The sequence below is a fragment of the Macaca fascicularis genome, chromosome 14 (genome assembly GCF_037993035.2).
Source record: "Macaca fascicularis isolate 582-1 chromosome 14, T2T-MFA8v1.1".
NCBI lineage: Eukaryota > Metazoa > Chordata > Mammalia > Primates > Cercopithecidae > Macaca > Macaca fascicularis.
In genome coordinates, this window is record NC_088388.1 from 116,912,427 (window position 1) to 116,930,171 (window position 17,745).

Below are 17,745 nucleotides of genomic sequence, written 5' to 3' on the forward strand. Positions count from 1 at the left end.
GGCGGGGGCAGTTCTCAGTCTGGGAGGGAAAGTGGTGCCCCTCACTCCTCACGCAGGTGCTGAGAGGAGGGAAGAGCACCCAGCGTGGAGCCCACAGCCCTGCAGGGGTCTGGGCTCTGCCACTCACCGAGGGCTTACCTCTTACGTGGAACATGAGCAGCCTCATAGACACACCTCAGAGTGCAGAATGTGTGAAAGGTCTTTGCCAACTGTGAAGCATGACACACAAGTTGGCTGCTGTTGTTAAAAACCCAAAAGCATGCAACATGCAACAGGGGCTATGGGGCCCAGGCAAGCAACTAACTGATAAGCCTTGGGGTGCCCTGAGGTCTGTCAGGATCTTTCAGTCTCGGCAGGTCTTCCCACGTAGCTCTACCTCCATTCATTTGCCGCCTCACTGTCCAGAGCTGCGTGGCCCGGCCATAGCGATTATAACTGACGACTGACGCCTGAGCTCTATACGCTTCCACTCTATGCCTCCTCCCTAGATTTACTTTCTTCCCTGTTCTGCTGTCTCATACGCCAGTACAAAATGGCGCTCTTCCGGGTTCTTCATCACCCATTTTCCCGCGCCCGGGAAAATGATCAACTTACAGCGCAGGCGCCATCCCGCGCCCGGGAAAATTACCAACCGACGGCGCAGGCGCAACATGACGTCCGACCGAAGAAACCGAAACCTACCTGGCCACGCCCACCGCAGGGCCACCATCATCGCCCTGGCCCAACCTCCGCCCCTGCCGGTCTATATAAGGCATTACACTGCCACCAATAAACGAGACTTGATCAGGATACTGTCTTGTCTCCATTTCTCGTGTCTCTTGTCCCCCCGAGTTCCCACTCCCTCTTCTAGGGCCTACATTGACGATCCCGCGGGACGGGACACCTCACCTGGAAAAGCAGCCTGGAATCCCAGAGCTCTGCCTCACTCTGCGCCCAGATGAAACCCGAACTGCTGCTACAAGCCCCCATATCTGAGATGCAGAGTGAGCTGCTCAATCCTATTGGATAAACTGGTCTAGAATTCCGGCTCCCACGCCGGCCTAGGGATCGGAGACCTCCCACTCCCTCCATGACAGGGAAGATAAGTACTGAAGCAAGCTAGGAGCCTACAGGCAGGGAATGATTCGCATTTTATCTCGTAGCCTTGGGCCTGGGAGCGAGTGGAACCTGCACTGACCTGGCAGACACACCTGCAGACCCACTTGTGAGGGCCCAGGAGGAGAGGAGTCTGAGTGGGGTGCTAGGAGGCAGCCAGGGCTGTACCCAAGCCCAGTCCCCTTATTCCCATGCTCTAGGGGCTCCCTCAAACCATATCCACTCACATGCCTCTCCTCCAGGTCCCCCACCCGTATGGCCTGCCTAGAGCCTCTGCCCAGAGCCCAGACCACTCCCTTTCCCACCACCTCTCAGGTGAACGGGGACGGGGTGGGAGGCTGAGGTCTTTCTCCCCCGACAAGAGTCTCAGCCCCGCTTCCCATGCTGTGAGTGTGCGCACCCACTCCCACCTCCCCACACACCTCTTGCAATTCTAATAGCTCTTGGTGCTCATAAAAGCGTTGGGAAATACAAAATCAGGTCTATTGGCATTGGAAGGCATGAGTCAGAGCTTTGCTGTCGTCTGTTTCAATTCGGCCAGTGTTATAGGCAGTTTTTTCTTCTCAGGCTGGGAGTGGAGGGCAGGACAGGGGGCAGGCAGCCCCGGGAAGCCTTAGTGGTGGAAACCCAGGGACGGCTGCCATGCTCACCTGGGAGACTGTCCTTGGCAGCCTTTCCCTTCTAGGCTTAGCATCCTGTGTTCTTCTGGGCCCCCCGGGGGTCTGGGAGAGCAACTGCAAATGGCTGTCTGGGACCCCGTTCTACAGAAGCCAGGGTGTCCCTATGGCTGTTCCCCTCCCCACCCCTTCCTCTAATTCCCTGCCAGCTCCAGGTTCTCTGGAATGCTAGTTCCAGTCTGGCTTCCAAGTCTCTCCTAGCCAGCCAGACATGGGTCCTCCCATCACCCCTCCCACATGGCTGCCCTCATCCTTTGGATCCCCAGGCAGACACCCACCCTGGCCCCCTTTTAATTTTCCTTTTTTGATCTATAAGTAAGAGAGGGACAGAGAAAGCACTTCCATGCTGCCCCTCTCCAGCCCCGTGGCCTTGCATCACAGTGTCCTGGTTGCAGGTTGAGGAACTCCAGTGGGAGGCATCCAGGCCAGCAGAGGCTCCCAGAGGCACCGCTTCTGCTGAGTCACCCGTTCTAGCATATGGTCGTGGCCCTGCTTGTTCCAGGACGGGAGCACTGCCACTCATGACAGACACATGACACCCACAGTGGGAATGACTGAGAGGCTCTAGACAGGCCAAGACGCAAGCCCAGCATCATTTTCAACCCTGCCTCTTCCAAGAAGGGAAGTGGTTAAGACCCCAGGCTTCAGCTGCAGAGAGACCTAGCTGCAAACCCCAGATCTGAGTGCGTTTCCCTGTAGGTGAAATGGAGAAAATAATGCCCACCTCACAAGACTGAAAAGATTGGATGTTCGATTCACAGAAGGCATTTAGCAAGTGTTCCCTCAATAAGTGGCTTTCTAGCTACTTTTATGCCAATGTATTGCATTTTTTAAGTAGTAAATTATTTCAGGGACTAGAGTGGCAGGTCCCCAGTTGGAGCTACCTTCTTCTTGGCATTAGTGCTCCTGAGAAGCAGAATCAGTAACTAGGTTACCAGATGAACACAGTCGGATCAAAGGAAGTGGGAGGGGTGGAGGATACTTCACTTGAACCCTGGGAAAAACCCACAGATCCCGCTGGCCTCCACAGAGGCAAGAACCTGCTCATGTTCCCCACAGCCGTTCCTGTGACCCCACAGAACCTGCTCATGTTCCCCACAGCCGTTCCTGTGACCTGGGCTGCTGGACACTGATTAGCTTGGATCTACAAGTGGTCAAACACCTATCCCTCCCCAACCTAGACAGTTGCACAGCACCCAAACCTGCCCTGCCCCACCCGCTTCTCCACTGCATTTCACTTTGCTTATCTCAGCATCCGATGACAGCAAGGACACTCCCAACCTAACCCGGCTTTCCCAATGCTTTGGCCTAGAGCACCATGAAGAAGTAACCTTGTCACGTCCATGATGGCTCAGAGGAGGAGGAAGACAGGGTACCTGCATTTGAGTGGTTTTGCAGAAGTGAAATATACAGAGTGATCATGAGGCAGGAGAATAGGGCCTGGAGGCAGGGAACCTAAGGCCAATTTATGCTGACTTCCTAGAACTAAATCAAAAGGAAAACCCCAACTTTCACACTCCAGTAACAAAAGGACCAGAGGCTACTCCCTTTGTAATCACCCTCCACCCTACCTTTTCTGTGGCAGATGAAAAACTGAAAGTACCTCTAGTTGGTCCCCTCCCGCAACCAATCAGGCTGGTCGCTGGCCAAGTTTTTATTTGCATAGGAGTATAACTTTGTAACTTCACTTCAGCCTCTGGTCACTTTCCACGACCAATCAGACATTCGCATAGGGTGTAACTTTGTAACTTCACTTCAACCTCTGATTGATCCCTCTCCACAACCAATCAGACTGATTGTGATCCTCTACTTCATTTACATAGGGTGTTCACCAAGTAACCAACGGGAAACCTCTAGAGGGTATTTAAGCCCCAGAAACTTCTGTAACCAGTCCCTTGAGTCGCTTGTTCGGCCCACTCCCACCCTGTGGAGTGTGCTTTCGTTTTCACTAAATCTCTGCTTTTGTTGCTTCATTATTTTCTTGCTTTGTTTGTGCATTTTGTCCAATTCTTTGTTCGAAGCGCCAAGAACCTAGACACCCTCACTGATAACAATCAGGGTCTGATACCTGGGATGCAGCACCCAGTGACCAGGCTAGAATCAGGAGGTCTGGACAGAGGACACCATTACTGCCTGATTTACTCATCATGACCATGACCCAGCCCGCTCCCTCACCCGGACCCTGCTGGGCAAGAGGTGGCTGCAGCCCCAAACCAGCCACAGGACCCCAGGAAGTATGACCTCCACCCAGGGCTCTCCCTGGCACCTCTGACTCAAGCTTTCAGTCCCAGACTCTTCATCTTTCTCCCCAAACCCACCTCTGCCACCTTGGTAAGTGGTACCATTATTTGCCTAATCACCCAGACACCTGGAAGTACCCAGGGATTGGATCTCTTTGCCCTTATTTTCCAAATCTAGTCAGTCACCAAGTCCAACATGCATGTGAAATTGCTCTGCCCTCCTGGCTGCCCTACCATGGGTTTGGGATCTCATCTCTCACCTGGACCTCTGCATGAGTTCCCTACTATTCTCTCTACCCCAGGCTCTCCATCCACACAGCTACCAGAGTGATCTTTCAAAATAAAACAAAAACAATTCCTCTTCCTGCTTAAACAACTCCTGCTGGCTCCTTATTGCCTAGAGCTGTGGTCTCCAAAGTTCTTTGATTTCTGTCAATAACAAAAGAATTTTAGCACACATCTCTAATATATGTCTGTTTATTTATGTATAAATTATATTTATGTACATTAACATCACTAGCCAATATCTGAAGGCATAATACACCCTGAGAGACAGAGTAGTACTAACATCAGGAGACTTGAGACTATATTTCAAATTATCTTAGCCAGGCATGGTGGCATGCCTGAGTCCCAGCTACTCAGGAGGCAAAAGGATCACTTGAACCCAGGAGATCAAGACTGCAGTGAGCCGTGATCCTGCCACTGCACTCCAGCCTGGGTGACAGAGCGAGACCTTGACTTAAAAAAAAAAAAAATCAAAACATTATCTTGATAATTCTGGATTTTTTTTTTTTTTGGCCAGCTTCTATCAAGCAAAATGAGATTGTTACACTTTTATACTCAAGACAGAAAGATAATGAGAGCCCATTCTGAGTAGGGGAGCAAGAGCCTGGCCATTTGCTGTGCCTACCCGCATTACTGGCCTTCTCTTAATCCTTGATATCTTTTCAGGAAATTTGCTAAATACCTTGTCCATTGTATGAGGATTAATTTAGTTAAAACCAGATGAGATCACTGATAAATCCACCTCACAGACCACGTGTAAACATGTCACAATATGCTAACCTCCTCAGACCCTCACAGATGCGCACATGTGGGCCACTGAACAGGGACCAAGTGCAGACATGAGGCCAACCTGTATATTAAATATTAGAAATGCACCAGGTGCGGTGGCACGTGCCTGTAGTCACAGCTACTCAGGAGGCTGAGGCAGGAGGATCGCTTGAGTCCTCACTTGAGTTCCGGGCCTCGGTTTGCTATGCTCATCAGGTGTCCACACTAAGTTCGGCATCCATATGATGACCTCCCAGGGGCAGGGGGCCGCCTGGTTGCCTATGGAAGGGTGAACTCGCCCAGGTGGGAAATGGAGCAGCTCAAAACTCCCGTGCTGATCAGTAGTAGGATCGTGCCTGTGAATAGCCACTGCACTCCAGCCTGGGCAGCATAGCGAGACCCTGTCTCTTTAAAAAAATTGGCTGGGTGCAGTAGCTCACGCCTGTAATCCCAGCACTTTGGGAGGCCAAGGCAGACCAATCACCTGAGGTCAGGAGTTCAAGACCAGCGTGGCCAAGATGGTGAAACCCCGTCTCTACTAAAAATACAAAAAATTAGCTAGGCGTGGTGGCGCACCTATAGTTCAACTTCTCAGGAGGCTGAGGTGGGAGAATCGCTTGAACCCGGGAGATGGATGTTGCAGTGAGCCGAGATCATGCCATTGCACTCCAGCTTGGGCAACAAGAGTGAAACTCCATCTCAAAAATATATATATATATATATATATTTAGTATCACAGACTTCCAGTACATAAGGTCTGTGTCCAAATTCCTTACTTGTGTACAGATCCTTCAAAAGAAAATATCTATTGCAAGAGTTTCTCATAATTGGAGCCATGTATGATTCATCTTCCCGGCCCCAGCGCCAAGCTGCCACAGAAAGGATGCTCAGTATCTGTGGGTCAGTCACCATTTCCCCAGCACACACAGCCTCCTCTCTGGACCGGATGCTCTTCCTCCCATTGCACCCCCGGTTTTCCACCTGACAAAGTCCTGCTCCTCCCCTAAGTACAATCCAAATGCTCTCTCCTTGGGGAAGGAGCCCTCCGACTCTGTGTGCTCTTTGCTCTTAGAGTTGGCCAGCAGGATGACAGCACGATCTCTGTGTCGAGTCTCCCTCCCGGTCTGTGAAAGAGCTCCGGACAGCGCCTTATTCATCTTTGTGTCCTCAGTGTCCAGCACACTAGAGGTGCTCGTAAACGTTGGATGAATGAGAGGCTTTTACAGAGATGGGGGTGAGGCCAAGGGACAGTCTGGGCCCAAGGATTTCAGTTTCAAGTACTTTCATTCTCAGCCCGAACCCACCCCTCTGCAGGCAGCCTGGGAAATGAGCTGGGGCGAGGATGAAGGAGCGAGGCCAGGGAGGGTGAGCCAGGATGGTACCTGCACGTGGAACCTCACAGCGCTGTTCCCTGCTGGCCTTTCAGGCTGCAGATGGTCTATTGGGAAAAGGGAGAAACCCGGGGTAGCAGAGTGACCTTCCACCACCTGGTGGCGCTGTGTCTGCATTCTCGGCCACCCCACAGAGGCCCCGCGGCATCCAGGAGCCATGGTCTCTCCCCACACATCACTCCATGGCCAAAAGCACTCAGTGGAGCCAGAGGTACCAGCATTATCAATACATTATCATCCGTGGGATTTGGCAAGGTCCAACCACGACGATCTAAAAGCATTCTCTCTTCCAACAGGGTCAACCCAAAGAACTCATTTGTTAATGGACCACCACCGACTCATCACCCTCATGGAAAACTAAATCATCCCCAGGTCCTCCCCCCGCCAGTCCTCTCTATTCTGCATCAGCAGCATCTGTGAATGCCAGCACCCCAGCATCCCACACTGCACCACCTGTGCTCTGGGTCTGCCTGCCAAGTACAGGCTGTGAGGTATCGGGCCACCCCCTCAGTTCCCTCATCTGTAAGATGGGAACATTAAGACTTCGTTTGCAAGGTTATTAGATATCTTATATGTGCACAACACAGAGTAGAATGTCAGTAAATAATATTCATCTTCCTTTTCTTCGTCTTTATGCCGTTGGATCAGGCCTTAATTAAGATCTTCTCCATCTCTCGCCTGAACTATTGGCACTGTCTCTAATCCCCTCTCCCTGCCTCGCCCCCACACCACTGCCGGAATTATCTTCCTCTGTGGCAGGAGTTATGTTTTAAACCAAATTCAGTCTACCAGCATTTACGCACCTTTTGTTTGCCAGGCACTGTGCTGGTGCCACAGATATAAAGGGGAGATCTCCCAAGGAGCTCAGCACAGGGGCTCCAGATACGCTTTGGAGATGGTTTTAGCTAGAATATTGCTGTGGTTTCAGTGTGTCTCCCCAAAAGCATGTGTTGGAAACTTAATCCCCAATGCCACAGTGTTGGGAGGTAGGGCCTAAGGAGAGGGTATTAGGCCATGAGGGCACAGTGAATGGATTCATGCTGTTATCTTGGGAACTGGTTCCTTATAAAAGGATAGAAAGAAGTTCATATGAGACCAGGCATGGTGGCTCATGCCTATAATCCCAACACTTTGGGAGGCCGAGGCAGGTGGATCACCTGAGGTCAGGAGTTTGAGACCAGCCTGGCCAACATGGCAAAACCCTGTCTCTACTAAAAATACAAAATTAGCTGGGCATGGTGGCAGGCGCCTGTAATCCCAGCTACTCGGGAGGCTGAGGCAGGAGAATCGCACAAAACCGGGAGGCGGAGGTTGCAATGAGTCGAGATCATGCCACTCACCAAGGCAATACAGCTGGGAGGCAACAGAGCTAAGATTTAAAGCTATGCACGGAGGTAATTCCATGTACATGTTGTTCATTATCCAGATCCTGAGAAAAATAAATGGGATAAAGCAAATCTATGCTGTTTACTCTCTAGCTAGATTCTTTTCTTTTCTTTTTTTTTTTTTTTTTTTTTTTAGACAGAGGTCACCCAGGCTGGAGTCCAGTGGCACGATCTTGGCTCACTGTAGCCTTTGCCTCCCAGGTTCAAGCGATTCTCCTACCTCAGGCTCCCCAGTAGCTAGGATTACAGGTACCCGCCACCGCGCCCAGCTAATTTTTGTATTTTTAGTAGAGACGGAGTTTCACCATGTTGGCCAGGCTGGTCTCAAACTCCTGACCTCAGGTGATCCATCTGTCTCGGCCTCCCAAAGTGCCGAGATTACAGCCATGAGCCACCACACCCAGCCTCTAGCCAGATTCTTATTAAAAACACTGTCAAAGCACTGTATGTTCATGGTCTGGAGTTTAGAGCGCATGTAGGATGGAAAGCAATATGTCCCAGCTCCACTGTCCCTCTTGTGTCTTCTAACCCTTGGGCTGCCCCAGGGTGAAATTAAGACTATCCTGGAGAGACAGATGAAAAGAAACGCTATGGACTCACAAATAATCTGAAATTCGTTCCTTGTCTAATTAAAGGGGAGAGGACTGAGTGAACAAGATGTTCACTGAGACTGCTAGCAAATTAATGGACAATATGGAAACTGTCCCCTGGAACAGACGCAAACTCAGACAGGACTCTGGTGCTACAGGAACCTGAGTGCTTTCCAGAGGTCCCTGGCGGGCTGCAGAAGCCAGTGTAGGACCCCTCCAGGATCTGCGCAGGGCCCACAGTGCATGGTCTAGGGCAAAGGACCTAGGCATCCTGGGTTACAGCGACCTGGATCTCAACCCTGCCTGAGCCTCAGTTTACTCTCTTGTGAAACGGAGGTAACAGCAGCACCCACATTATAGGGTGGCTGCAAAGACAAAATGAGACAATGAGACTTCACACAGGCATAAGAGCCTGGCACATGAGAGCGCACATTATGTGGTAGCTGTTTCCTTACCGTGTGTGGCTTATTTGAAGCAAACGTGTCCTGCCATTCTGTCAGGCTCATGCCTGTCTTCCCCTCACCCCCACCCTCAGCCTTAAGTCAGGCATGTGGAAGGGAACACCTGCTCATCCTGGCAGGGGCCAGAGGAAGGTCGGCTCCCACCAAACAGAGGTGACTAGGGCTCAGAGTTGGGATCCAGGTTTGGGATTCTCCATTGCCTCGGTTCTTTGGTACAGATAATTGAGGCTCAATTCAACCACCTCTGAGCCTAAACAATGTCTTAGGAGAAGGATTGCTAAGCAGTAAAAATCCTTTCTAGAAAGCTAGTGAATCAACAGGGAGCCTGCTTGCACAGTGAGCCAAGGTGCCCCCGTTGGCCTCTGTGAAAGAGACACTGGGTTCCCTCCATGCCGCATTCCAGAGCTGCTTGGTATGAGTGAGCCTGGGCTGTTGCCAGCTCATGCCCACCCACTGCACCCTTCTCTACCTACTTTCTTGGAAGAGATGTGAACAAACGAGCCAGTCACTGAAACTGATCTCAATTTACTTGGGTTCAAAGGGAAGAACCATAGGCTCTGCTGGCTGGAAGGAACCTCAGGGGTTCTTCTATGTCAAGCTCCAGTCTCTGAATTCAGCTCACTTCAGAAATAACAGCCTCTACCCACTCCTGAGCGTGGGAAGAGACCTAGAACAGCATTGCTCAAACTTTCAGGTAAATTCGAATCACCTGGGGATCTTGGTTCTGATTGAATAAGACTCTGATTGAGTAAGAGCGGGGCGTGCTGAGAGTCTGCGCTTCCAACCAGCTTCCAGCACTGGTGGCGTTGCTGGGTCCATGGGCACTCGTACCTTGAGCAGGAAGGATCTGCAGGGCTTGCTGCTCTCAGAAGCTCCTAGAAGGGAGGTGCAGTATATGGGCAGACTGAGCTCTTCAAGGCAGAAGATACTTTGCTTTCCCCAACCACAGTGTCTAACCACATTGTCTGGTATCATCAGAGAAAATACTTGCTGGCTGGCTGGATGGATGGGTGGATGGATGGCCAGGCACATATAGATGGATGAGTGGGTGACTGCTGATACTGAGATCAAATGTACAATCAGAAAAAACTGGCAGCCAGGCACCGTGGCTCACACCTGTAATCCCAGCACTTTGGGAGGCCAAGGTGGGTGGATCACCTGAGGTCAGCAGTTCAAGACCAGCCTGGCCAATGTGGCAAAACCCCGTCTCTACTAAAATACAAAAATTAGCCAGGTGTGGTGGCAGGGACTTGTAATCCCAGCTACTCGGGAGGCTGAGGCAGGAGAATTGCTTGAGCCTGGGAGGCAGAGGTTGCAGTGAGCCGAGATCATGCCATTGCACTCCAGCCTGGGTGACAGAGCTAGACTCCGTCTTCAAAAAGAAACAACTGGCAATTGATATACCATCCTACAAATTACTGTAGCTAAGTAAAAATATCTAGGGGAAAAATGAAGGCAGGAAGAAAGAAGGAAATCGGGCAGAGAGGAAAGGAAGGAGGAAGGGAGCAGAGAGAACTGTAAAAATGAAAAAAGGTTTCCAAACCCCCAAATGTTCTCTTTTTATCTCTACTAGAACATCTTTTTAAGCTTACTATGATGTGTGGATGTCTCCTGTCTCCTTCAGTAGACTGTGGGGTGTGTGTATTCAGAGCCTGTGTTTTACCTCTTAATCCACAGATCCTAACACAAGAGGTAGGCCTAGCATGAGCTACATAAACACGTTTTGTGAAGTGAATGGGGATAAGAGTGCCATTTACAACTTCTCTCTTAGGCACCAAACATTTCACATGGAAGTGAAGGTTTTGTTTTGGTTTTTGTTTTTTGTTTTTTGTTTTTTGTTTTGTGAGACAGAGTCTTGCTCTGTCACCCAGGCTGGAGTGCAGTGGCACAATCTTGGGTCACTGCAACCTCCACCTCCTGGGTTCAAGCAATTCTCCTGCCTCAACCTCCTGAGTAGCTAGGATTACAGGCGCCCGCCATTACGCCCACCTAATTTTTTTGGTATTTTTAGTAGAGTAGTTTGGTATTTTTAATAGGGGTTTCGCCATGTTGGCCAGGCTGGTCTCAAACTCCTGACCTCAAGTTATCTGCCTGCCTTGACCTCCCAAAGTGCTGGGAATACAGGCATGAGCCACTGCGCCCAGCCAGGATTATCTCTTAATCTTCATAACAACCCTATGAAGTCAGTACTATTATTATCCCCACTTTACAGATGAAGAAGGTGGCATGCAAGAGGTTTAAATAAAATGCCCATGGTTGCACAAATCATTCATGGCTGAGATTAGGAGGCAGGACCCCAGGCCACTAGAGCTCATGCTCTTGACCAAGGAGGATCCAGGTTTTAAGAGGCCTGAAGCTTACCCATTTTGAGGGGCTTGGGTTTTTTTCAAAAAACAACAGACTCTTTACTTAATGTGATTTAAAATACATTCAGATCAAGTCCCTGGCTGTTGTGAATGCTGAAAAGAGACAAAAAAGCTACCGGTGCAGCTTCAAACAAGTCTGAGTGTCAGGCTGGCCCATAAGGAAGGCAGTTGCAGGGACAGAAGGCAGCGCCTCCTCCAGGAAGGGCGAGAGGAGCAGCCGGGTGCCTGCCTGTCCCTGGGGTGACCGCCTCTGTGCTGTGCAAGGCGGGAGGGCTGTGGCAATAGGCCTCGGACCTCCTCCATGGACACCAGCGAGTTGCCCTGGCCTCTGGGTCAGCCCTCAGCAGCGCCGCCATGATGGGGTGGAGGAGGGTTAAATAACCATCTTTACAGAAATAATATTCTCCCACAGGATGTGTCTGAGCTCAGTCCATGGTCCAGAAACCTCACAGAAAACAAACAACAAAGTTTTTTGAAGTGCTGCTGACACCTCTCAGAATCTGGTGTGCGTGGAGCTCTCAGCTGGACAAGACCTCTTGGTCCTAAAACTGAGGTCACCTGTATGGGACCAGCCTGGGTGAGGAAGGCTCTGGCCTTCACTCACAGGGATAGGCCACTTCTTGAGGGGCTTTCTTGAAAAAAAAGCATATCAAAGAAATATTCGGCAAAATTTGCAAAAACCTATGATAGTGTGAACATATTGCTGGTCCCTTTCCCAGGGCCCTGGAAGGAGCCGTGCATTTGACGGGCTCTGAAGCTTCAGATTCAGGAGTTTCATGATAACTCTGCCTCTGATCTTGACACACACGCTGGAAACAGATAAGGAAAGAGAAGAAGGAAGAGAAAAAATGTCAAAAATAAAGAAGAAGAGATAAAAGGGTAGTAATGGGAGGGAAAGAAGGGAGGAAAAATGGGAGGAGAATCTAAAGAGATGGGTGGGCAAGAGAAAGAGGCAGGCAAGACGGAGCTGACAGGGAGCTGAGGCTTCCTCTGGGAGAATGGGGGTTCTGGGCCGGGTGTGGTGGCTCACACCTGTAATCCCAGCACTTTGGGAAACCAAAGCGAGTGGATTGCTTGAGCTCCGGGGTTCGAGACCAGCCTGGCCAACATGGTGAAACCCTGTCTCTTCAAAAAACTACAAAAATTAGCCAGGCATGGTGGCTTGAGCAAAAATTAGCCGGGCATAGTGGCTCAAGTCTGTAATCCCAGCTACTTGGGGGACTGAGGCAGGGGAATCCCTTGAGCTCAGGAGGTGGAGGTTGCAGTGAGCTGAGATTGCACCACTGCACTCCAGCCTGGGCAACAGAGTAGGACCCTGTCTCAGAAAAAAAAAAAAAAAGTGGGCTCTGGTCCAGCTGGTTTTCCCCGGCACCTGGGAGAGGGGGGCCTCTGCTCTCTCCAGGCCCCTGTGCCTCCCTCTATAAACCTTCACCCCCACCTGCAGGCATCACAACCACCCTGCCCAGTCTTGCTCATGCGCCTTCTTCCCAGACCGCTCCACAAATTCCCAGACCAAACGGGGAGCAGAAGCCAGGAAGGCTGAGTCATCATCCCTCCAACCAGCCATGCCCAGCAGCCTTCATGCCCAGACAGCTGCCTCTTTCCTGGTTCATCACCTGAGCACCAGGTGAAGCAATGCAAACCTGTGGACCAGATGTTTAGCCTGGCACATAGAGGAACCAAGACAACTGAAAACGTGGCTCCCAGTGGCCCACTGGCTTCTCACTGCCCTGCTGCTGGGGAGGTGCCTGCCTGGATCATCACATCCCTGACCCTGAGGTCACCTGAGATCACAGGCTCTTGTCTCTGCCCAAGACTCCCAACTCTAAAGGCCACCAGCCTTGAGTAAGGAAGGGCTGGGACTGCGCTGGCTCCAGAGCCCTTCAGGCCAGTTTCAGATTTCTGCTGCTCAGAGACAAGTACAAGGCCACACTGCATTCATCAGCCAAGATTTGGCCAACAATCCGTTACACTGACCCGGTATTCCTCCTGCTCAGACATCACTGGGGTCCTCCATGGGCCATATTATCCCAAACCACAAACCCGGAGCTTTCAGACACTTGTGTTCCATTTAGCATGTTCACAAGGCTGGCAATGTGAACCAGTAAGAGAACCAGGTTCCAGCCCCAACTCTGCCCCGAACTACTTCATGTCCATGAGCTATAGTTTCTTCAGCTGACAAATGGAAACAAAATATTGGGGTTGTTGTTTCTGGAGAATTAAAGGGCTGATACATAGAAGCACGTTATCAACAGAAGGACTAATACACACGTCTAACCCAGGCTGGTCTCCTGGGAGGGTCAGGTCTGAGAAATGGAAGGAGATCTAGATTCATATGGAACCAGACACTAATTCATTACATGACTTTGGGTCATTGACTTTGCCTCTCTGGAATTTAGTTTTGTCACCCACAGAATGGAGGAACAATGTGGACAATTATCCAAGTCCCTCCCAGAAAAATGTCTGTGGCTATAAGGTTTCACCTTGCGCATCCCCTGGCCAGGGGGGCAGCTCCAGCTATCAGGATGTGGCAGAGCATGAATCGGAAATGATCCTGTGGGCCCAGGTGTGGTGTCTCACGCCATAATCCCAGCACTTTGGGAGGCTGAGGCAGGTGGATCAGTTGAAGCCAGGTGTTTGAGACCAGCCGGGCCAACATGGCAAAACCCCACCTCTACTAAAAATACAAATTAGCCGGGCATGGTGGTGCACAACACCTGTAATTCCAACAGCTACTCAGGAAGCTGAGGCAGGAGAATCACTTGAACCTGGGAGGTGGAGGTTGCAGTGAGCCAAGATCGTGACACTGCACTCCAGCCTGGGCAACAGAGTGAGACTCTGTCTCAAAAGAAAAGAAAAGAAAATACAAAAACACAAAACTTAGCTGGGCATGGTAGCAGACGCCTGTAGTCCCAGCTACTCGGGAAGCTGGAGCATGAGAATTACTTGAACCTGGGAGGCAGAGGTTGCAATGAGCTGAGATTGCGCCCCTGCCCTCCGGCCTGGGGGACAGAGAGAGACCCTGTCTTTAAAAAGAAAAAAAGAAAGAAAGAAAGAAAGAAGTGACCCTGTGGACAAGGAGACATGGGCTCTAGCCAGGGCACCAATAGTGATTTTCAGAATTTTGAATGGCCGCTGAGGCAGGGGCAGGAAGCACTAGCACATTGGCAAATCATTGGCTCTGTGGATTCGCTTCTGGGATCCAGGGAAAGGGGGCACATCTTATCTCCCTAAGAGAAGAAACTCCCTTCTTCTCTGTGAACTTTCCAATCCTGTTGCCCCACACCTGTCAATGATCCCTTTGCACTGAGCTGCAAACTCTGTCGCCCAACTCCCAGACCACTCCAACTTCCCCCAACCCCAAACCAAAGCACTCACACAGTGAGAAGTCATGCACCTACAAGGTAGGGGGAGTAAGGGCGGAAACTCCTGGCATCACCTTCAGCCAACACACGGTTGGGTGGAAATCATTCAGGCAGGAAGGCTTTTGTGACATAGGTGTGTCACCTGTTCTGAGGCCGAAGGGCCCATGAATGACTTCAGGTGTTGTTCCAGCCCCTAAGACAGGTGTCAGGTTACAAGACACATAATCATTCCAGTTTGGCAACTTCACCTGTAGTGCTGTTTTAATCAAGCTGCCCACAGTCCCCCAATCACTCCTGGAATACAGCGGTGAGAGGCAGCAGCTTGCTAAGTGGACAAGGATGCTGGGCGTGAGGGACCAAGGCCCGCCCTGCACTCGGGCCTCCTCCAGCCAGTGCTGACCAGGGACTTCTGACCCGCTGGCCACCCAGGACCTGTGTGGGGAGGCCCTCCTGCTGCCTTGGGGTGACAATCTCAGCTCCAGGCTACAGGGAGACTGGGAGGATCACAGAGCCAGCATGGTGAGTGTGGGGGCCCTCTGTTCCCAAGACACGGGGAGGGTGGGGCTCCCCAAAAAAGGCCCTTCAACCAGCCTAAGCGCTCATCAGCTGAGAATTCTGTGACACCTTCTAGGTTAAGAAAAGAGGTCACACCCAAATCCCCCCACACCCCAGTCCCATACACATCTCATACACACCCGCCTTCCTCTCTCCCACCATTGCCATGGTCCTCAGGCACAGAGCCAGGGCTGTCCTTCCTGACTGTTCTTTCCTGAATCCTGAATGTTCTTTTGCCCAGTGTCTCCAGGTCTGTTGGTTAGAGGTTGGCGCTATTTTTCCAAGGCAGGGGGCTGTTTTGATGCCACAGTGGCCCTCTGCCACTCCCTGGGGAAACTGATTCCTTTTCTTTTTAAAGAAAAGTGCAGACCAGGCACGGTGGCTCACACCTGTAATCCCAGCACTTTGGGAGGCCGAGGTGGGTGGATCACCTGAGGTCAGGAGTTCGAGACCAGTCTGGCCAACATGGTGAAACCCCGTCTCTAGTAAAAATATAAAAAATTAGCCTGGCGTGGTGGCAGGTGCCTGTAATCCCAGCTACTTGGGAGGCTGAGGCAGGAGAATTGCTTGAACTTGGGAGGAGGAGGTTGCAGTGAGCCAAGATCACGCATTGCACTCCAACCTGGGAAACAAGAGTGAAACTCTGTCTCAAAAAAAAAAAAAAAAAAAAAAAAAAAAAAACAAAGAAAAAGAAAAGAAAAGAAAACAGTGCAGAAATGCCTTCAAACAATCTAGGGTGTTTGTGGAGATCTTTTACTTGGTCTCTTTTCATGCCCTCACCCTCTCTCCTCCTTCTCCTCTTAATACCTGGAGTGTCGGCGGGGCGCGGTGGCTCAAGCCTGTAATCCCAGCACTTTGGGAGGCCGAGACGGGTGGATCACAAGGTCAGGAGATCGAGACCATCCTGGCTAACATGGTGAAACCCCATCTCTACTAAAAAAATACAAAAAACTAGCCGGGCGAGGTGGCGGGCACCTGTAGTCCCAGCTACTCGGGAGGCTGAGGCAGGAGAATGGCGTGAACCCGGGAGGCGGAGCTTGCAGTGAGCTGAGATCCGGCCACTGCACTCCAGCCTGGGCGACAGAGCGAGACTCTGTCTCAAAAAAAAAAAAAAAAATACCTGGAGCGTCTTCGCTGTCTTGGGGCAAAGAGAATCAACCCCACCTTTCAAGGAGGACAGCTGAGGGCCAGGGAGGGGAAGAGATAATCGCTGGGTCCAGGGGTCTTCCTTCTCCAATCCTTGGCCAAGAGGCAGCAATTGCCCGGACACCAACGTGAAAGGGAAGGGAAGAGAGGAAAGGAGAAGCCACTGTCCAAGGGAGAAGGATGTGACCTGCAGGGGCCCCTCGAGTGATTGTCTCCTATTCCCAACCTGAGCACTTCCCACGACACTCTTCTGAAAATTCTGGCAAGAACAATTCCTAGTGCGGTTGTGGCTGCTGATCAGAAAGGGGAAGGGGCTTCCCTCTGAGCCAGGATCAAAGCACAAGCTTCCTGCTTTCCCATCCAAGGAGGTGCCCCAAAGTTTGGCCTGTGTGCAGAGACGCTGCATCCCCTGGGGCTCCCAGGAGAGGACAGCAGCTGTGGAGCCTACCTAGCTGTGAGCTGCTTCTGGGTGGCAGGCACCGAGGAGACCCGGGGTGTCTCTTGGGGGAGCAACAGATAAGGGAATCATTTCTAGGGCAGGTCACGAACTACAGAATCAGAAGGCTGAGGCCAGCTCCCTGATTAGCTGTGCTGTCTTGAGGCATTCATCTTCTTGAGACTCACCTTCTCCCCTGTCCATGGAAATGATATCACCCACAACACCTCCACGCACACGCACAGGACTCGCAGAGATTACATGGCTAATACATGTGAGCGGGTTCTGGAAACCATGAAGCCCCGCACAAATGTAAGGACTTAGGACTAAAGAGGAGTCTGCACTAGGAAATGATAGCTGGGTAGCACACCCAACACAGACCCTTTGCCACCAGGGAAGGAGCTGGGCATTGCTGCAGGAGCAGGGGAGGGCAGGTGGGCACACTGATGGAGGGGTCAAGTCAGGCCTGGGGCCCCAAAGGCAAGGCAGCAGCATGGCCAATCTCCACGGTATAGTCAAGGAAGTTTCTAGCCCCAGAGCTAGCCATTATACCGCCTGTGCTTAATAACCCTGTCATTAAGCCTGTGCTTAATAACCCTAGACAGCCATAGCTCCCAGCCCTGAGGGGAGGATGGGATCTCCTCGCCCAGGCTCAGCCCTCCCTTCCCTTCCATTCCCTACCTCCTTCCATCCCCACAGGCCCCTCTCTGTGACAGTCAGGGTCCTTTGAGCTGCTGCGTCTTAACGACTGCTCTCCCCAGAACCCATTAAGCTGGGTATTCCTAGGGAGAGCTGGAGCAGGGACTCAGGCCCAGGCAGAGGTCAGAACCCAAGCCCTGTCCCCGAAGGAAGTGTGTCCCATCCTAACTACTCCGTAGCTGAGGCCTGGAGGGAAGTCAGGGACCCTGGGACTGGCTCTCCTGGCCTTGACTCATGACTGTTCCGGAGACCCAAATGTACCCTGAGCCACCAGACGCACCCTGAG

At 51.4% G+C, this 17,745-nt stretch overlaps 1 protein-coding gene across 2 annotated transcripts in view; it reads left to right on the forward strand.

Annotated features, from left to right (window-relative positions):
* Positions 1–14,913: 14,913 nt before the first annotated feature.
* The window catches only part of TMPRSS4 (transmembrane serine protease 4), a 43,760-nt gene continuing 40,928 nt past the window's right edge, over positions 14,914–17,745 (forward strand). For both annotated transcript variants that reach the window (XM_015435780.4, XM_074015303.1), the window contains exon 1: positions 14,914–15,142. In XM_015435780.4, coding sequence (XP_015291266.3) covers positions 15,140–15,142 — 3 coding nt within the window. In that variant the 5' untranslated portion in view covers positions 14,914–15,139. The remainder of the gene's footprint in view (positions 15,143–17,745) is intronic.